This window comes from Protomyctophum bolini, assembly GCF_963924005.1.
Source record: "Protomyctophum bolini genome assembly, chromosome: 8".
NCBI lineage: Eukaryota > Metazoa > Chordata > Actinopteri > Myctophiformes > Myctophidae > Protomyctophum > Protomyctophum bolini.
Window position 1 is genome coordinate 19607896 of NC_137869.1, and position 21618 is coordinate 19629513.

Consider the following 21618-nt stretch of genomic DNA (forward strand, 5'->3'; position numbering starts at 1 on the left):
CAAGTACAGTGTCCTTCAAGGACCAGTTGTTGGCTCCAGCCTGTTCACCTACAATCCTACATGCTCCACCTTAATGTCATCAGCTGGCATGGAATGTCATTCTATGCTGATAATGACACACCTGAAAAACCGGACTAACATCATCCATCATCCTCAACAAACTACAACACGTGCAAAACTCCGCTGCCCGCCTGCTCACCAGTACACGCTCCAGAGACCACATCACACGCGTCCTCCACGACCTACACTGGCTTCCCATCAAACAAAGAATTCACTACAAAATCCTGCTCACCACCTACAAAGCTCTCAATAACCTGGCTCCCCCCTACCTTTCCGATCTTCTTGAACCCTATGTCCCCCCCCGCTCCCTCAGGTCCAGTGAAGCCAACCTCCTGAAGGTCCGCAAGGCCAAGTACCGCACCTGGGGGGACAGGGCTTCTATGTTTCGGCCCCCAAACTCTGGAATGAACTCCCCAACCATTTCAGAGCTGCTCCCTCTATCCTCTCTTTCAAAACCTCACTCAAAACCCACCTCTTCAAAATAGCTTTCCCCAGTTGACGTCTCGTTTATCCTTTTATCTTTTTAACCCTGTATCTGTTATGTTTTACTTTGTTTTTTTTCTCTTAACAAAGTCTGTTCCTAGTGTTCCCTTGTAAAGCGCTTTGGCTATTTAGAAAAGCGCTATATAAATCTGAGCTATTATTATTATTATCATACACGGCACCTGACCTGCCTTGAGGAGATAAGTGACTGGATGACACATCGTCCCACAACTAAACAGCTCCATAACTAAGGTCCTGTTGGTTGGCATCCTAGTCTCACAAGTTCCCATCTCATCATTTGTGACCAGAACATTCACCTCTCCACTTGGAGTTCGACCCTCATCTGAACTTTACATGAGACATCTCAAATAAATTCTTCACGTCAGTTTGCTATATGGAACTAGACTGAACATACCTTGTCGTCAAAGTTACTCAGGGGTCAAAGGCTGAATGATCTACAGTCTTCACAATGCTTTGCGATGTGCCAGGTTATGAGCTTCTAGAGCAACTATTTTCACAACTTTTCACAATTCTTTTGACATTTTGTTTATTAAATTCAAATTTTATCAGGATAGGGGGAAATTATTTTAGAACTTATCCTAGTGATGGTACATTTCAACAAAACAGAAATATATAAGCGCAAAAAAGTGTTAATTATGGTGTAAACTTGGACAATTTGGTTGTGGTGAAAGTCACAACCAGAACATTGTAGTGTAAGTGTTTTACAGATATTTGTCAGGACTTGGGACACAGACAATCGGATGACCTTGAAACAATCCGGGCCAAACTGGGCGGTCTGGTCATTGTAATTTCAGGGGATGTTCAAGTTGCCCGAGGGACAGATCAGAGAACCTGGAGCTTGAGTGGCACCAGGTATTTAGGTCCGATGCAGATATTTTTTTGGGGTCCAAAGGCAGTCCAAAGGCAGTTTGTTGATAAATCGTTCAATTAATTTGAAAAACTAAAAATGTCTTTACTTTGTGTTGAGCTTGAAGATCGGTATGTAGATATATTCCAAACTTTGGAAAAATTACACATACATGCCCAAAATAGGGATGCTAGGTTGAAAGAGGTCAAAAATCAGGGCCCATCGGCTGCATAATTGCCAAGAACCATATAGTCAAAAAAGTCAAATAATAGATATCGTACAGGTTCTCAATAGAACGTCTAAATGTTTAATAATCCCATTTCACTGACAAAAGAAACACACAGAAGACTTGTTGGGAGGCAGTGACATGATGTGTGCCGTTTTATTATGGGATCAGTGCCTTACTGTGAGTGTAATGTTATAATGTATTTGTAGATGGTTTGCACAACTGTAAAAAGAAAAAAAACTATACGAACTACACGATGCTGACAATTATCTAACATAAATCTTATCCCCAGATCAACCGTTTTGCTTTTGGAAGCTTACTAGAAGCAGTACAGTGGCAGTGATGCCCTCCTATAGATGGGGTTTCTATGTACATGCATTTGTGTGTCGTGTTGTGCACCACATCTGTATACCCACGTAAATAATCGAACCAATTTAACAGAGTATGACGTGCTCGCAAATCAAACAAGTACGTTACGTGTACACACACACGGACATGAGCGCACACATTCATACTTTGGACTTTGGTGAGGATGGGTTTAAGCACTTTAAACCCTACTACAGTATGACCTCGGTCCCCCAGGGGTCTATACTTTGTCTCCTCCCTACAAGCTCACAACATGATGTGTTGTGAGCTTGTAGATCTGATATTTCTGCTATATATTGTGACATTCCCAGAAAAGGGACACTAGGGTCCATTTGATGAAGTGAGGTCGTTGACAGTATACTCCCGTGTATGTAGCAGGCATTACATTCTCTCAACATTATGCTACAATGTAGCAGGCATTAAACTCTCTCAGGTCGGGCATTACACAGATTCTCCAAACAAGTGAACAAGTGGAATAAATAGTTGTTGAAGAGTGAGTCACAAGACGCTTGGAAATAGAACAGCCACTTGTTCTTCACAGATATCATTGCCCAGAGACATGGATTAAAAACAAACAGATGGATACTGATGGCAGTGCTGCCCCCTGCCGGCCGTCCCCGTCACAGCAGGAGGTCGGTAACCGAGGGCAGCAGCTCGGCCAGCTCTGATTGGATGTTGGCAGTCTGAGTGACGGGGTTGCCACGAAGATCGAGGCGTGTCAGCTTGGGGCAGGAAGCCAGGGGCTGCAGGTCAGCCAGCTTGGCTATTTCTGTATGCTTGAGTTAATTCATAACAACTTTAGTTTAAAGATGTGTATTAGACACTATGATTTTTCAGATAGTGACAGGAAAGATATCCTCGCAATTGAAATTGTTTGTTAGTAGGGATGCACCGAGTATTTGGCCATCAAAACTATTCGGCCGAATAGTGGCAAAAAATGCATATTCGGCAGTTCACTCTCCTAAACAATTAGCACAGTAATGTAGAATTACGATCGCTCTAAATGTATGTTCTTGCTGTTATACGTACAGCCAACAAGTTGTAGAAATCTCAGATTTAGGCTTTAACCTTAATTTTTTATTCAAATCCAAGAACATTAGGGTTTATAGACGATGCTTCTGAAGATAGTAGTTTGAACAATTCAAACAAGGTGCAGTCGTGCAGAGAAGCAGGGTTAAAGTTGTTGGCCTCTATGGAATCCAAATGACTGACAATGACTGAGAACTTCATGCACACAAAGTGCCTTGGGTTAGATTCGAACCGGGGTCAGCTGCGAGAAGGACAGACCAAGTTGAAACTTGCAAAGACTTGCAACATAATTCACTGCAACATCATCAAACTGGACAGTCCACACCAAATATCTGAGACAGATTGCCATATACACAGCTTGCCACATCAAGTCAACCTTAACTCAGTGCTGTGACTTTGGAAGAGCATCCCTGCGGGATATGGGAATGTAACAGATAAACAGGAGAAAAATCATAATAGTGGCCGTGACGTATAGATTCAGACAGTTAATGCTTAGTTCCGATTCAAATCTCATGAGACTCAATCAGCCGTCTTCAGCCAACCTGTTACAGGATCATTCTGACTTATTGCTGTGAGTTTTCTCTGTATTTTTTATGTGGTCTCTGAAATGTATATTTCTAAGAGACATTGTGCAGCCTCAAGACCATCCTAAAATGAAAGTAAAATGTACATACCTTATAGCGATGATCCTGTTTCCTAACTCTTTTCAACAAGGTATAGAGGGAATCATGCAGCTATTAGAGTCAAGTACCATACCACAATAATATAGAGCGTAGAGTGAATTTGTTATCAGTGCAATAATATAATGAGCCTAAAAATAGATATACTGCACCTTTAGTACCCGTTTCGTACCTCTGTTTTTGAATTTATGTACAGTATCATGCTTTGTTTTCCCTGTGTAATTTAATGTATTGTGTGCTTGTTTTTATGTTTTTAATTGGGGGGCGGGGGGGACTTTGGATGCAAATTAGCATCTTTGCTAAATCTGGTGTATTTACATTACATTTATATGCATTGTTAATTCATATGTGGTGTCCCTTCTAAATAAAATAAATAAATAAAAGTACGTGCCATATCAGAACCATACAGAGAACAGCCCTCTGCTCCTACTCCTATATGCACTCATTTACAATTCTATTATGGTCTTCTGTCCATGCAGCTGACTGCTACCACCTGAACCTGATGACAGCCTCACATGACATTACTATGCATCGTGGGTCTGAACCTGCCTCAAGGCCTCTAATGCATTTAAGCCCTTCTCTATGTCATGTGTACACTCTCAAGGCCAGTCCACACCAATGCAACTAGTCACAACTTGCGCTCTGGACTGACCAGTTGCAGCAGCAGACCTGACCTGTGACCTGTGAGCTAGTAGATCTGATATTTGAAAATGTTTTAAATTGGGTCAAGAAAATGTGAGATTTTAATTCAAGGATACTGTTGTTTTTTAACACAACTTCTTCCAGTCTGGGCATGTGATAAAGTCCATCCAAGTCCTGTATGGAGTTATCATTAGCCTCGAGCACCTGAAAGGAAGACACACTTGTTATCCGATTTATTGCCCAAGAAAATAAATCAATATGTAAACACAACTTCCCTGTAATAATCTGACCACAATGAAATGATGAACAAGATAAGGAATGAGCTGCCAGCATTCTATGTGTGACAGATATTGGTGTTGAAACAAAAGCTTATTTACCTCCAGGCACTGTAGCATGGCGAACTGAGGAGGCAGCCTCAGGAGCTGATTGGAGGACAGATTAATATGGGTAACCAATAGCAGCTGGTCCAGGTGGCATAAGGTTGTGAGGTGCTGTCATAAACAAGACACAAATTACTTACAGTAGTACTTACAATAGACTACAATTTACATCAAATAAAACTCACACTTCACTTTCACTACTTTCTACTACTACTACTACTTGACTACTTTCACTTCAACAGAAGTGAAAGTAGTAAAATTGTCATTAGAGCTGCAATGCTTATTTACAACTACTGTATGTGATTCAATTAGATGATACAATTCAATGTAAATAATAAGGTAGTTATAAATGGTAAATAGTTATCAGAGTCCAAATGGATATCTTGAAGTTGCTTAAAATTGTATAAAACCACTTAGTGGTAGGCCTACTCAAAAATATTTGCTTTTTATATTATATTTATATTATATAAAGATATATATTCTAAAATTGTGCTAATATTTGTGTGTCAATCGATTAACAAAACACTATTTGCCATAATTAACGCACTAACCTTGTCAGAGATGCTGAAGACGCGTACTTCGGCGTACTCCATTTTGAGAATGGTGTTTTCTATCATGAACTTACTGCACAGGTCACCGTAGTAGGCACAGCGCATGGAATCCACTTCCTAAGGCACAATACAGGGCAAAAAGGGCTGGATGGGCTTTCTGCACAAGCACACAACGGGTGCACAAGATTTTACGAGACTGTACTTACTTTGAGTGTTTGAAAGTGAGCCAGGGTCTCTTTCTCATATCCCAGCGGGTCCAGCGCTCTCATCAAGAGGATGATTGTCAACAAGCACCCTGCCGAGGAGAGGACAGAGAGAGAGAGAGAGAGGTTCAAAGACGACATCATCATCAAGGGAGTGTGACAGGATCCGTTTATGGTTTCACTGGAAGTAAACAATATTCCCTTTTTTGTTTCCCATGTTTAAAAAACATAGCTCTTAATGGTCTTGCACCTTCTTATCTCCATGATTGTCTGCCAAGATATGTCCCTAACCACCCCCTCAGGTCCTCCACTGCTGGCCTACTCGAACTCCCCAAAAAGGTGGCTACTAAAAAATATGGTGAGGCAGCATTCTGCTTTTATGGGCCAACAGCCTGGAATAAGCTACCACTGCGGATCAGGCAGGCACCCTCTATAGACATCTTTAAGACACAGCTTAAGACTCACCTTTTCACGCATGCTTTTAGTTGAGTTTTAAAATATCTGTTCTTTTTTTTTTTTTTTGCTTTTGTTTTGTTTTTGTTTTTCTGTAAAGCACTTTGAGCTGCATTTATGTATGAAAGGTGCTATATAAATAAAGTTTATTATTATTATTATTATTAAATGCATTTCTCCGCCCGTCTGTTTGTACATCTGTAGTTACTAGTTCATACAGTATATCAAGAACCGTCCGACCGACCGACTTCAAACACGTCACTGATTCATTCAAATTAAATGACAGCAGGTAGCGTACTTACATTTATTGAGAGGTTCCAGCTCCTGGAGTTGATTACAAGACTGCAGCTCAGACTGTAAGACAGAGGTCTTTTCCACTGACAGTTCACTCCTGCAAATTAAGAAAATCACACACAGAATTCAAATTATTTCAGCAAAGTATATGACGTGCAGAATCACCAGACAAACACATGCATGTGCACGTACCTGAAAAGTTCCTGGTCAGTGGCAGAATCACGACACCAGCTCGTAGTTCGACCTAGGGACGTTAAGAGCATTGAAGATAATGCTAGTGGGATTGTATGATTCAGGTCAGGACAATAAGTACACAACATACAGATGGTGTGTGTGTGTGTGTGTGTGTGTGTGTGTGTGTGTGTGTGTGTGTGTGTGTGTGTGTACATATACATAATATGCAAATATATATATACCCATGTAGAGTGCACAGTCTCGATGTCTATGTTTTTCAGTCCAGTGTACAGTAATGTTATGTTCATTGTTGAGGTCACTGATGGTCCCAGGGGGCAGGTCACATATCTGAGGCCAGGTTAAGGTTCACGAATCAACAGACTGGCCCAAAACCAGTGGTAGAAATATACTATATACTCAATGGTACTCATATACTCAATACTGCCATGTAGGAATACCCAAGAGTTCACTTGAGTAAAAGTACAAAGTATTGGTATAAAATCTACTTAATAGTACCAAAAGTAGAAAATAGTATTCATTGTGCAGAATGTTGTATTTCACAACTTTTCAAATGTATACAAATATTTAGAAAATAGCAGATCTACAAGCAGATCGGCTATTTTAAAAAGGCCAAAATGTGTATAGGGTTGATTGTTTGTGTTGAAATGTTTTATTTTAATCAAAATCTACAATGTAACTAGTAACTCAAAATGTCAAATTATTGTAGTGGAGTAAAAGTATATTAATTTCCACTAATTTGTAGTGGAGTAGAAGGAAAAGTACAAAATTGGAAATACTGCAGTAAAGTAAAACATACCTCTTGACACAATGCATTTCCAACTGAAGAGATTTTCAGAAAATGATAATGCCAATTCGCATAAATCAATCAGCATTGCATAGTCTTTCTCCATTTCACTCTCCATAGGTAGAGCAAGTGGCATGCAAAGAATGATTAAACAAAGGAAGGTAATAACTAACAGAATGTAGCTTGTACAGTATCGTGGGAGTCATGCAACAAGCATTTTGATTTTGTTGGACATAAATTATGTCCAATTAAATGCTGTCAGTACATAAAAGTTCAGCTGAGGTGAGTCGGAAGATTTAATACATCCAGCAGAAATAGTTCCCTCATATCGTTTGACAAGGAAAGCTACGCAAATATTTAAAAACATAAAAGGTTTAAACAAAGACGCCCAGGGCTTGGTGTAAAGCTGTAATCTGTGACTTATTTGAATGGATAGAATTGATATTTTAATTTAACCAATCTGTATGGTAGAGTATATTAGTACAATATAACTATCACATCAGCAGTGGTTGGAGGCGGTGTCCCTACTCTTCCATTGATACATTTAGACCCTGGTGTCGGACAGTACACCTACAGTATGGGTTGACAAGTAGTACTGGCTGAAGGTCATAAGCCTCTGTTGTATCTCCCTTGGTCATGGGGGGGATTCCTTCTTGGAGGAGCAGTAGATGTTTGGTTTTCCGTGTTCGGAATCCTGGGTATTACAGTTGCAATTGCAACTCTCCGAAGAGGACATAGCTTCAAGGTTCACAGTTCAAAAACTTTATACGGTAGTCCATCAATGCAGGCAATAATGGAAATGTGTCTTAAGTTCAAACAGTTAAGACTGTTATAAGCGACATAACTCTAACTACTAAACCCGTCAACCTAGTGTGTGATAAAAGCGAAGGATACCCAGACAGGGCTGTACTTGAAGCGAGGATGGACACTCCTCCATTCCACCCTCTGGGGCATGCCGTCCAGCACCAGCAGCAGCCCCACCGACTTCGGCTGGTAGGAACAAAGACACGGACGGGAGGAGGTGAAGAGAATGTAGGTCAAAAATCCTCAGCGTACATTTAACACCGGGATTGTACAAATGTAATTAGGTTACATTACATTTGTACAATCCCAGAGAATCAGAATCAATCTTGATTACCACATCACAGGTTTGCAGGTGTAAAGAAGTGGGTGTGGTTTTCATGTACATTTCAAATACATTTGTAATTATTATTATTTAATAATAATAATAATAATAATAAATGTATTACTATATAGTATAAATAAACATACAGATAGCATACAGTATGTAGTAGCAGGTATGTACAGGACATGAAATGTAGAGAATTGCATTGTAGATGAGGTGCCTCATCTACATGCAGTACAATACATGACATTTAGAGCATTTTAGAGCATGACATTTAGAGCATTGCATGTAGATGAGCTGCCTCACTACTTTAAACTGGGAAAGGCATTTGGGAAACAAAAGAGGTACAGATGGTAACTTTACACTGAGGATTTTACAGTAGGTATAAATAAATCAGGTACAGTCTGAGAGATCTCCATTTTAGTACCCACATTGACGGGCCCGGATAAAGCCACGGCCACTCTCTCCTCCTCGCGGCTGACGTACACACAGCTGATCATCTCCTCGCGCTCCGCTGCAGAACGGAGGAAACAGGGTGCAAAAGAACCAGCATGATGCCACAGTGTTGGCTAAAGTAGGGGTTCCCACACTCGTTCAGCTCGAGAGCTCAAAGAGAAATTTGATGTCTGATCCAAACGTTTTTTTGGGGAACAAAATAGAAAAGTCTGAAATATTCTTTAATTAATTGTAAAACAAATTTGTATTTTAAATATTTTGTAATGAATTGGATAACACACACACACACACACACACACACACACACACACACACACACACACACCTCTGCCCAGCAGCCACCGGTAGTAGAACCAGGCACTCTGGTCGTTGGGGTCGGTGAAGAAGGCGTTCTGTACAAGCTCATATTCTGAAAAGAGGAAAAAAAAAACACATTGGATTTATCTGTATTGTGGGATTGTAATTGTGTGTCATTGATCAAATTGATGAGTAAATAAACAACAATAAATACTATATTATTATTGACCATCAAAGATCATCAATTTCAGTGTTGTGTCATGTAAAGTTTTTCTGTTCAATTCAACGACCGTACCTTTGAGCAGCTGCTCCTCGCAGACACGGTGAGAGTGGGTTTGCGGGGAGGGCGGCTGCGAGGCGTGGGGCGTCTTGCGGCAGGGCTCAGGGGGCTCAGGGGACTCCGGGTGGAGCAGGGGCAGCAGGGTGCTGCGGTAGTGCCAGCTGGAGTAGTTGGAGAAGTTGGAGCCTATGAGGCGATCAGTGAACTGCAGCTCCTGGTCCACGGGCACGCCGGACATCTTGACCACCATCCTCCGATAGTCCCAGCAGTGAACTGGGCGAGAGAACATGGTACGATATGAGGGGCTGCCTATTTATAGCTTCATGTTTAAATTAACAGCTTAGAATTTAGGGTCTTTTTTAATGATATAAAACCGACAACACTGTCTATTCTCTCTAAATCTACGTCACTGTTCATGGTTTTGATCAAAATGGCAATGTTCTGTCCTCATTTCTCCAAGCATCTCGTTTGGAATATTAACGCTTCTCTCCAAGAGAGATCAGATGTGACATCGCGAGGTAGTAATGGAAAATTATACCTCCCGGTTTCGGGGGGAAATGGTGCCTCTAGCACCTTTATTTTGAAGAATTCCCGGCGCACTGGAAGTGTTAACCACTATCACTATTTTGGGGCAAATGTTCTAAAAAAGAAAAAGAAAGAAATTACTCAAGTCATTATATATCCGCTTGCATTCCATTCTCTTAGCTGGGATTTCTGTAGTCGCGTTTGCAGTCTCTAGTCTCAGTGCGGTGGGGGAGAGGAGAGCGGGCTTAGTGTCCCATTGGCCATGAGCCGTATAGGGCTAGTCTCCCATTGGCTTAGAGGCCAGCCAATCATGAAAATCTCGCCACTACATGGCTACTGATATCATTGATCAGCTTTGCAAGCTGATAAAATGAAACGCTACGGTTAATATGCTTACTTGGTGTCCAGGTCTGATCAAGAGATCAGGTACACAAAATACATTTCCTTTCAATCCACCAGCAGTCCAGCACTCACAGTTGCGGTCGTCCTGACTGAGGCAGAGGTCGCACAGGCTCAGCTCCCGGGCCCAGTTGGGTCGAGGCAGGCGGGTGGACACCCATCCGCGGTGGTGCCAGCTGCCGTAAGACTTGGGGTTCACCTTCAGACAGGACTCCAGAAAGGACAGCTCAGCCTCATAGATCTTCTGCACCTCGTCCTCCTCCCTGAAGCAACGCATCATTGTGAAAGTTATTCCAGTCATCCAGAAAAAAATTAAATAAAAATCCCAATATTTTATAGAGATTTCTTTTAATTTAACCACATTCAACCTTGTGTCCCTAGGTTTAGGTCATTATAGGCTGAAAACAGACGATATGCAAGCTCACGTTGTCTTGTCACATCACGTGAGCTAACATTGCAGTAACATTGTAGTAGTAAAAGTTGAACCGTACCAACATAACAGAAAGACAAACCTTAACATAAAAAACACATTGATGAAGTTTAGGAGAATAAGAATGTCTCTGAAAAATTCCGGGGGCTCGAATCTAACCTGACAGTCTCCAGATGCGTTAAGATCTCTCTCCTGTAGTTCTAACCTGACAGTCTCCAGATGCGTTAAGATCTCTCTCCTGTAGTTCCACAGGGTGAATCTAACCTGACAGTCTCCAGATGCGTTAAGATCTCTCTCCTGTAGTTCCACAGGGTGAATCTAACCTGACAGTCTGCAGATGCGTTAAGATCTCTCTCCTGTAGTTCCACAGGGTGAATCTAACCTGACAGTCTCCAGATGCGTTAAGATCTCTCTCCTGTAGTTCTAACCTGACAGTCTCCAGATGCGTTAAGATCTCTCTCCTGTAGTTCTAACCTGACAGTCTCCAGATGCGTTAAGATCTCTCTCCTGTAGTTCCACAGGGTGAATCTAACCTGACAGTCTCCAGATGCGTTAAGATCTCTCTCCTGTAGTTCCACAGGGTGAATCTAACCTGACAGTCTGCAGATGCGTTAAGATCTCTCTCCTGTAGTTCCACAGGGTGAATCTAACCTGACAGTCTCCAGATGCGTTAAGATCTCTCTCCTGTAGTTCTAACCTGACAGTCTCCAGATGCGTTAAGATCTCTCTCCTGTAGTTCTAACCTGACAGTCTCCAGATGCGTTAAGATCTCTCTCCTGTAGTTCCACAGGGTGAATCTAACCTGACAGTCTCCAGATGCGTTAAGATCTCTCTCCTGTAGTTCCACAGGATGAATCTAACCTGACAGTCTCCAGATGCGTTAAGATCTCTCTCCTGTAGTTCTAACCTGACAGTCTCCAGATGCGTTAAGATCTCTCTCCTGTAGTTCCACAGGGTGAATCTAACCTGACAGTCTCCAGATGCGTTAAGATCTCTCTCCTGTAGTTCCACAGGGTGAATCTAAGCTGACAGTCTGCAGATGCGTTAAGATCTCTCTCCTGTAGTTCCACAGGGTGAATCTAACCTGACAGTATCCAGATGCGTTAAGATCTCTCTCCTGTAGTTCTAACCTGACAGTCTCCAGATGCGTTAAGATCTCTCTCCTGTAGTTCTAACCTGACAGTCTCCAGATGCGTTAAGATCTCTCTCCTGTAGTTCCACAGGGTGAATCTAACCTGACAGTCTCCAGATGCGTTAAGATCTCTCTCCTGTAGTTCCACAGGGTGAATCTAACCTGACAGTCTGCAGATGCGTTAAGATCTCTCTCCTGTAGTTCCACAGGGTGAATCTAACCTGACAGTCTCCAGATGCGTTAAGATCTCTCTCCTGTAGTTCTAACCTGACAGTCTCCAGATGCGTTAAGATCTCTCTCCTGTAGTTCTAACCTGACAGTCTCCAGATGCGTTAAGATCTCTCTCCTGTAGTTCCACAGGGTGAATCTAACCTGACAGTCTCCAGATGCGTTAAGATCTCTCTCCTGTAGTTCCACAGGATGAATCTAACCTGACAGTCTCCAGATGCGTTAAGATCTCTCTCCTGTAGTTCTAACCTGACAGTCTCCAGATGCGTTAAGATCTCTCTCCTGTAGTTCCACAGGGTGGCAAAGTCAGGATTGGACGACAGCAGCTGCTGGGTCAGCTGAATACCCGCCTCATCCAGGATACCCTCCTTCCTCTAATAATTATACACAATTGAGGAGAGAAGACAAGACATTTAGACAGCAGAAAATACTTTGTGTGGGTACTATAAACATATTTCAAATAGATAGTGGTTTGCATTATGGGAAGCTATAAAAGAGACAAATAATTGTTCTGTCTTTATGTAGAAGATTAAACCAGTACATTCTCTCGTATTCATTAAAGCTGCACTACAGAACTTGTTTTAACGGAAAAAATATTATTTTAACCAATCTGTATGGTAGAGTATGTAAATACAATATAACTATCACATTTGCAGTGGTTGGAGGTGGTCTGACTGACTAGTCGTTGTGAGCTTGTAGATCTTCTATTTTTCACATTATTTATCTGTGGAACTGAATCAAACTAAATTGCTTGTCAGGGTGGGGGTTTCCCAACTTCATTTTAGGGGGGTGTTCACAGCCTGAAAACGTTGAGAACCACTGCAGTAAGAAACCTACTGATTGGTTGAAAAGTAGCACTTCATGAAGCTCATAAGTGCCATATCTCCCCTAGCCTCGGAAACCCAGACGTTTTTATTTCCAGGGAGAGAAAAAAAAAGTCTGGGTCCGAGTCCACTTCAATTCGGCATAGAGTAGCGCAAACATCGCTCACTCTCTGCTGATTTCTGATCTGCACCTTTGTTAAATTGACACACACACATGTACACACACACACTCCTCTCTCTCTCTGTCGCTCTAAGTAATAAGTCTCATGTTGCGCAGCTGCGCATAGTTTCTCCCGGCGGATCCTGCCGGGAGCTGCCTATGCCATAGAAAGCAAAGGTGAGTTCCAGGCTATATCTCCCCTGAACAAGGGAGGATTGCCTCTCCATTGAGCCACGGTAGATCTTTGCCAGACGCAGGTTCAAATCGGATTGCCGCTTTAAAATGCAGGCATTAAAAAATTACCTTCGAAAAACAGGCATCTCTGGCAGCCACATAGATCTTTAATTTCTTCTCTCGTTCTTTCTTCTTCTCCTCCTCTTGCTGAGCGGTGGATTTGATTTTCACTCGACCGTGCTGTGGGGTTGAGAGGGTGAAGGCACAGGTTACAGTTCACTACTGCGCTGTAGTAACAGTGTTGCTGTTGGGCAGAAACCATATGTACATGTTTCAACTTATTATATTTATTGCTCTCAACAGGCCAGAAAACTAAGGCCCGGCCCTACCTGGGCCCTCAATTAAACCCTGTACACTCAAGACGCTGCCACCCTTAGATCTCCATATATGGAGCTGACCTGTTCTGACATTCCATATGCTGATCTGACCTCATCAAACCCTGTAGACTCAAGACACGCTCCATATATGGCCAGTACGGAATTCATTCCATTATGTTGATCTGACCCCCCATGCCAAAGCACCAGCGCTCACCCAGCAGTCTGCTGTCACCCAGGCGAATATGTTGTTGATCTGACCCCCCCATTCCAACGCACCAGCGCTCACCCAGCAACCTGCTGTCACCCAGGCAGATGCGTGCACGCAACCCTTAAAGGGTGAGGTCGCTTCTCGCCCTCAGGCGTCTTACTGGTTAAATAAATGTAGGCACTACTTGGTTGTATCAGAGTGTCATGGAAAGCTTAGCTTAATCAGTAATTTTCACTATTTTAGAAACATGTCGGTGATAAGTAAGTGGATAACTGTGTCTATGCCGGGTTTTATAAACTTTTGTTTTAACCAATGAAAAGTATTAACAAGTGCTTGTGAACACCTGTGGCTAGACACCTGAGAGATGGATTGCTGAGGTGGAGCACAACACCTACCATCAGCTCCCACTCCAGTACTTACTTACTTTGTTACCCAAGTCGTGCTACTCATACGCTGAGTTGGAAGTCCAAACTCAGAACCTTGTGGTCTAAAGGCGAGTGCTCTACCAACTGAGCTATATTACACATCTATGCACAATATTATAGAATGAATGCCATGTCTTGGGCAATCAAAATGTAGGCATGTCAACACCAAAGAAACAAGACTAGGGGTGGGCCAAGTACAGTAACTCACAATATGATACTGTGACGAACATCACGATACAGAATATCTGAAATCGAATTAATGAATCTCTTACCATCCTTGTGGGTTAAGGGATCCGGGAACTCCTGGTGGTGGTGGTGGGGGGGGGGGGGTCACCTTTAAATGAACACTGAGCATTAACTGTGTAGGCCTACATTGATGGTACATTGATGCACCCACAGTGCATGGCAACTATTTTGGTTAAAACATAAAATCCACTATATTTTGATAGTAATCAGTTGTTTGTTCAGTATTAAGGGTCTCCCTAGCTCTGGTCCATAACGCTATGGACCAAAGCTAGGGTCTCCCATGTCCCATCTATCCAGCTCTTTAATGAACAGAAAATACATTTCCAGGTGGGTTGCCAATTTCACCCAATAAGGATGGATGGAGTACCCATTTATCAGCTTCAGTTTTAGTGTTCCAATACGAATTACTGTTAATTTATTTGTGTCATTTCACTTGTTTATCCTGTGTCCTGTATGTTCTCTCTAAATGATTGTATCAAATTAGTAGCCAGACTAGAAAGGCTGAAAATGAATTTTCTATTTAAAGAGTTGGAGAGCTGAAGAAACACTATATGATTACTATCAGAATATAGACCTATTAACACTTATTTGAACAAAAAGAAAATCACTTAAGGTATGTCTAACATATTTAATGCACATGACACAACCCCCCACAGCCATTTATACAGCACTGGGCTGGGCTCTCAAGCAGCTCATTCACAACAACATTTAGATTCAATAACAGTAACGTTAGCATGTGTCCATATAGAAAAACAAAACTAATTCGAATCTAGGAAAGTAAGATTACTTACGCAAATTCACACAGCTGAATTGTCTCCGTTTAGTTTATGTTTTATTTCGTAATACGGTTAGATTTGTCTGTGTCACTCTAGTAAATGTGACTACAATTTCTCTGTGTTCCGTCTCACAAAACAGACGTCATCAAGTAGTTCAAGCAGGCAAGGATGGTGTTCTGGCGTCATCTAGTGGACAAAGTAGCAAACAACAGATATGAAAGGGATTTTGAGGTTATAAATCAGTAATAATGACAGACACAAGTGGTGGAAATTGACTAAGTACATTTACTTAAGTTCTGTACTTAAATACAATTTTGAGGTATTTGTACTTTACTTGAGTATTTCCAATTTCCAGTACTTTTACTCCACTACATTTTAGAGGCAAATATTGTACTTTTATTCCACTACATTTATTTGAAAACTTTGGTTAGGCTAATAGTTCTAGGGAGGGGGGGTACTTTGAGGGGCATGTTTTGGACATTCGAAATCAATTGGCTTTAATAGACAATTCATCAAAAGCATTTTCTTGAACCCAAAATATATATTTTCCAAAACGAGAGTGGACAACGTATGCGTTTCAGCCTGGTTGGCTATATATATATATATATATATATATATATAGCCTGGCTATATATATATAGCCTGGTTATATAAATATATATATATATATATTATATATATATATAATATATATATATATTATATTTATATAACCAGGCGTTTCAGCCTGGTTGGCTATATATATATATATATATATATATATATATATATATATATATATATAAAGATTGTGGTAACAGTTGCTATATGCATCCCACGTTTATAACGCATTATGAACACTGTCCCACGATTCAATTCCGATTCTTGGGGTCACGATTCGATTCAACTCGATTCTCAATCCAAAAACGATTTATTTTAAATTCAAAAGCATTCAAAACGATTCTCTATTCAAATGGATTCTCGATTCAATACATAGGATTTCATCACAATCTACTCCAGCCAACTGAAGTGACTATACTACAGTAACTTGAAAATGACTGAAGACATGTTGTTTACTGTGATTAGGGTAAGCTTACATTTCATATCACAAACACCATGTAGTGAAAACTCCTGTAACTGTAACCAAAACATTTTTTTTGGAAATTATGAATCGATTTTCAATCCTTCATAACGGGAATCGCGATTTTTTGACACCCCTAGTCGTTGCTTAAAGTCCCTAGTATACGTTCGTGGATGTGTTGTCGTCCGAAGAAGATGCTGAATGCAGAAGTACAGAAGTAGATTGAAACAGATGATCCGCTGTGGTGACCCTGATGTGAATTAGCCGGAAGAAGAGTTTGTATAGCTGTAAGCAGTAAGCTTGTCTATATTTCTGTTGAATGGTAATAAACACAATGGACAGAGTAGTTGCATTTGTTTATTGTATTCAGCTATTAACCAACCTTAACTTATATTGCAATGGGAAAAGATTGATTTGTAGTTGGCTATGTAGACTTATACATTTGTAATGCTCTTGAATATTGTTGAGTGCACAAGTTAAGTGTACATTGGTTTAAAATCAGCTTCAATGTTAACAGTGTGAATTAAACGTTTAGTGAGAAAGCACAGTAGGCTAAATGTGTGTCTGCTTTTACAGAACTTTTATAGCATCTCATACTTCTGTTCCCTTCCCTCCCTCTTATTTGTGCTAACACTAATGTATTGTTATGTTGTTTGTTATTTATGTAATGTTATTGTTATGTGTCTGGTACAAACAATATAAAGTACTAATTGTACTCATGAGTTGGCCAGTGTTAAGACACTAATGGGCATGTCAAAAGGAAGAACTGGTATAGCAACAATTGCGGCTTCTTTCTGTATTTTTACAAATTGGTGGCAAAAACCTAAAATAAATATTTATCTATAATGACATGCCAAAAATAGGTTGACATTTTGGGGTACTGTATATAATTCCCCTCTAGACTGTATTGGTAAATGATGCACAACGTACCGATATAGTAAATTAAAAGATAAGTCAGAACCATTTGTATAGTTGTACATTGCAGAATAATATGAGTTTGACACAAAATCCCAAGGCACACCTGGACTTGTCTCACAGGTCACACACCAGTGTGTCCTCTGGCTCTGCACACCGGTTGGGAACCACTGCTGTAGGCAAACTATCACATTTGACTTTTTTTTACATTGCTGCAACTTCTTCAGTCAAAAGACTAGGTCTACGTTTTGAGTTTTTGTCTTGAGGTGGCAGCAGTCCAATGAGTGCCGATATTCGACGCTCCTTTGTGCTGACTGGGGGTGGTGGTCCGATGGCTGGCATTTTACGCTGCTGTGGGTCGGCTGCGGGTGGCAGCAGTCCAATGGCTCCAATGCTCGACAGTCGGCGCTGCTGTAGGACGGCTGGCTTTGGTGTGTCCTGCGGACAACATCCAGTGGTGGCTTCAATCACTGTAAATAAACCAAGGCACACAGACACAGTAAAGTATTTTTGTGTCATGGTCATGAATACTACAAACTAACACGTGATCTTAAGCCTGAGTTAGAGTTCGTCGTCTGACAATCTATAGGCCTACACCGAAAATACTGTAGCTGATCTACAAGATGTTACAGCACATACATTTGGTATTACTTACTAGTATTGAGGCTTTGCATCTCTTTGTCCAAAGTTTCAATTTCATCAGCAATTCTCTTCTCGGTGCCTTCTTCTTTTTTCTTTCCACCAATTGCTTTGGCCATGTCAACAACTGCAAACAGATCATCAACATGAATGATTAAAAAACAGTTGAATTTACATTTATTCATAATGAAAAACCACCCCCAGTCCCCACTATGCTATACTCACTGGACATTTTCCGCCTTGGTCCTCCCCCTCCGATTGTGGACAATTTCCGTGGAGTGGGCAGGGTTTCTCCTCCACTGATCTCGCTTTGCAGATTGACAAGCGTTCGCCTGAATCCTGCCATCAGCTCCAGCTCCTTCTTCCTGTACTTCTGCTCCAGACATTCCTTCGTCTCTTCCTGTCTCTTCACCTCTTTCCTTCTAAACTTCTCCTCAAGCCTCTGGTGGACATCGTTCATGTCAGGCTTGAACGGCCGGCTGTCATTCACTGTCACCATCTCCGCTATCAGCTCAAACAGCCTGGTCACCTGGGCCTCGTCTGTCGTTTTCGTGTTGTCAAGGACGTGGTACTGGTTCTGACACTTCTCTACCACCCAGTGCAGGGAGGAGCCCTCCCTCTCTATGTACTCCTCCACTGGTACACCCGCCATCATGTCTCCGTAGGTGAACAGCAACAGCGTGTGAATCCAGACACTGTCATCGAACAGGCCCATGTGTTCCTCCACCGCCCTCCGATGAGCCTCTGTGAACGTCACGTCCATGGAAACGACCAGCAGAACAGCGTGGACTCCTAGAGGATTGAGAGACACACCTTGGACGATCTCTCTGTCCATCTCTTGAGTGCGCAGTGAAATATCATTACACCAGCCAGGGGTGTCGATCACAGTTATGAGTTGGCCGCCAACTATTGACGTCTTGTCCTGGCAGCGCTCGGTTTTGTGTGTGGCAAAGACACACCTGCCAAGGAGGATGTTTCCTGTTGCACTCTTTCCTGCTGTTTTCGGGCCTAGCATCACTACCCTGATATCCTGTAGCTCATTTCTGGATCCTGAGAAGAGAAGAACACTAGGCCATTATATACTGAGAAACGTGCATGCTGTAGCTACTTGAAACCAAACAGTGACATGTTACATACAGGTATTTCTATGTTTCAATTCAAATTATATTTAAGGAACACTTAAAGGTGCACAGTGGTACCTTTTCTGTCTGTTCACTGTGTCTCAGATGATGAATGTGGACAGCTCAAACAGTTACCTGCCGATTATGTCTTTGCTGGGAATTTCAAGCTTACCACGGGCCATCTCTGAGACACGGAACCAGAATAAACATGATCTCTATTGACCATCATAGATGGACATTAAGTTGAAAAGGGTGAAGTTTTCCTTTAAAAGCTCATATATTTTCAAATTATTTTTACACTAAAGTAACATTAATTTTGAAAAGTAATTCTAAACCTTACTTTTGCGATTCTCTCTTTCTGTACTGACTTTAGCCTCCCGCAGTTTCACCCCTTCCTCCATTGCCTTTCTTTTATCCTCCATGCTCAGATAGATGATCTTATCTGGAACAAAAGGATTGTTGCCATTCGTAGCAAGCATTCCGTGGATTTTCTCCATCAAATCTATGACCTGGGTGCCATCGTGTGTATTCGTGTTGTCAAGGACGTGGTATCTGTTGCCACATTTGTCCACCAGAGCCTGCAGGTCTCCTCCTCCTCCCTCGATGTGCTCTTCTATGGTCTTGGCTCCCAGCCAGTCCCCTCTGGTGAAAACCACCAAGGTATACCTCCACATGTGCTCGCCAAGCAGCTCCAGGTGTCCAAGCGTCACCTCCCTGTGCTTACTGTCAAACGACGCGTCCGCATCGATTACCAGCAGGAACGCGTGGGGTCCGGGGCGACACTTGAACAAGCTGCTTGTGACTGCCTGTTTGATCAGTCCAGGGGTGTCCTGGACAGAAGAGTCTTTCCACCAGCCCGGTGTGTCCACCAGGATCACAGCGGTTTGGTTGACGAAACCCTGGCGGACCACCGAGAGGGCCGTGCTCTTCTCGTCGTCCTGCTCCTCGATCCCCAGGATGGTGTTCCCTACGGAGGTCTTCCCGACACGTCGGCTTCCCAGCAGCACCAGTCTGAGCTCTGGGAGTCGACTCGGGACCTCTGGCAAATTAGACAAAACGTAGTGATATAAGAATGCAGAATGTTCATTATTAGGAATGAAAATAAAAGTTGAACGTGTATTGTTGGGGTCAGTAACGAATGCCTGGTTCAGGCCAAAGATTTGTGACGAGATGACACTTTTAAGCCCGATTTGCACTTCATCGTATCGTATGATGGTGTCACACGCTGAAAATAGAACGTGAAAATGATCTAGAAACTGAGCTTGTAGATCTAGTCTGTTCTGGGTGTAGGGAGCATTTTAATCTGGGTAATCTGGGTGTCGGGAGCATACCGTAAAAATGTAATTGTTGAGACAATGAATTAGGTCTGAATTACGCCTATAGTCCTCAAGGCCTACATCTATTTTGACTGTTGTACATCGTACCTGGAATCTGTAAACTCTGCTCCTGGGCCCTCTGACATCTCTTTGCTGCTCTTTGGGCTGCTTCCCGTTGCTTGATTTCAATCATCTGAAAGAGAGGCTCGTCTACCTCATAGTAACCACCGTTGTAACACACCATCTCATCTATCATCCCCAGTAGTGAGGTGACCTGGGACACGTCACCTTTGTCCTTGTTGTTGAAGACATGGTACCTGTGCCTGCATTCCTCCACTAACCAAAACAACTCCTCCCCCCCACTCTCCAGGTGCCGGTCTATGCTCATGCCCTCGAGGGAGTCCCCACGCGTGAACAGCACTAGGGTGTTCGCCCAAACCCTCTCGCCCAGGAGATTCATGTGCTCTTCTAGGGTTTTCCTCTGTGCCTTGGTGAACGGCGTGTCGATAGGAACAACGACGAGGAAAACATGCGGGCCGGGCAGACACCTGGACACGTGGAGCTTGAACTTCTGCTTGTCCTCCTCTGGGATCTCGGCACACAAGAGGGAGGTGCACCATCCCGGGGTGTCGAGCACGCTGAGCACTCTCCCGTCCACCATCTCGTGTCTCAGCTCGGACTGGGTGGTTCTGGTACGGCCACACTCAAACCGCTCTCTTCCCAGTATGGTGTTTCCTGATGAGCTCTTTCCAGACCATATCCCACCGATCAGAATGATTCTAACCTCGGACAGAGTGATGCTCGCTTTTGTCTCTGTATAAGACAAAATAAATACATACATTCCACAAAATAAAAAAGGTGAAAGGCAAAAACAAGACATATAAAACACATTTAAAACATTTACACACTATTTATGTATACACTGTGTGTGTGTGTGTGTGTGTGTGTGTGTGTGTGTGTGTGTGTGTGTGTGTGTGTGTGTGTGTGTGTGTGTGTGTGTGTGTGTGTGTGTGTGTGCGCGCGCGCGTGTGAGAGTGTGAGTGTGTGAGTGAGAGTGTGTGTGTGTGTGTGTGTGTGTGTGTGTGTGTGTATATAACTATAGTTTTTGCCGGCTGCCGAGCCCTAATGACTTTGGGACAGCCCGTCTATAGAGTGAATGGACAGGTATCAGTCGAAAAGGGAGACATCGAAAAGGAAGGACGGGTGGGGAGGATCAACATTTGGAATGTCAGAACAGGTCAGCTCCATGCATATGGAGATGTAAGGGTTTGATGAAGTCAGATCAACATT

At 42.4% G+C, this 21618-nt stretch overlaps 2 protein-coding genes across 3 annotated transcripts; both read right to left on the reverse strand.

The window, feature by feature from the left end:
- Nucleotides 1–1268: 1268 nt before the first annotated feature.
- rabggta (Rab geranylgeranyltransferase subunit alpha) lies at nucleotides 1269–14584 on the reverse strand. Its single transcript, XM_080771066.1, has 16 exons — nucleotides 14528–14584; nucleotides 13375–13485; nucleotides 12337–12461; nucleotides 10373–10560; nucleotides 9389–9646; nucleotides 9122–9205; nucleotides 8772–8854; nucleotides 8109–8204; nucleotides 6652–6757; nucleotides 6428–6479; nucleotides 6244–6332; nucleotides 5492–5580; nucleotides 5286–5402; nucleotides 4732–4845; nucleotides 4471–4558; nucleotides 1269–2772 (listed from the first exon to the last, which is right to left on the reverse strand). The coding sequence occupies exons 1-16, from the start codon at nucleotides 14528–14530 to the stop codon at nucleotides 2624–2626; spliced, it is 1752 nt and encodes a 583-aa protein (XP_080627192.1). The 5' UTR covers nucleotides 14531–14584; the 3' UTR covers nucleotides 1269–2623.
- Nucleotides 14585–16681: 2097 nt separating this feature from the next.
- LOC308320555 (GTPase IMAP family member 8-like) lies at nucleotides 16682–21096 on the reverse strand. 2 transcript variants are annotated; one of them, XM_080771063.1, is made up of 5 exons: nucleotides 20437–21096; nucleotides 19353–20051; nucleotides 18117–18941; nucleotides 17908–18018; nucleotides 16682–17722 (listed from the first exon to the last, which is right to left on the reverse strand). In XM_080771063.1, the coding sequence occupies exons 1-5, from the start codon at nucleotides 20987–20989 to the stop codon at nucleotides 17457–17459; spliced, it is 2454 nt and encodes an 817-aa protein (XP_080627189.1). In that variant the 5' UTR covers nucleotides 20990–21096; the 3' UTR covers nucleotides 16682–17456. The 2 variants fall into 2 exon arrangements, with proteins under 2 accessions (XP_080627189.1, XP_080627190.1); XM_080771064.1 differs by having other exon boundaries at nucleotides 17487–17690.
- Between the last annotated feature and the right edge of the window lie 522 nt (nucleotides 21097–21618).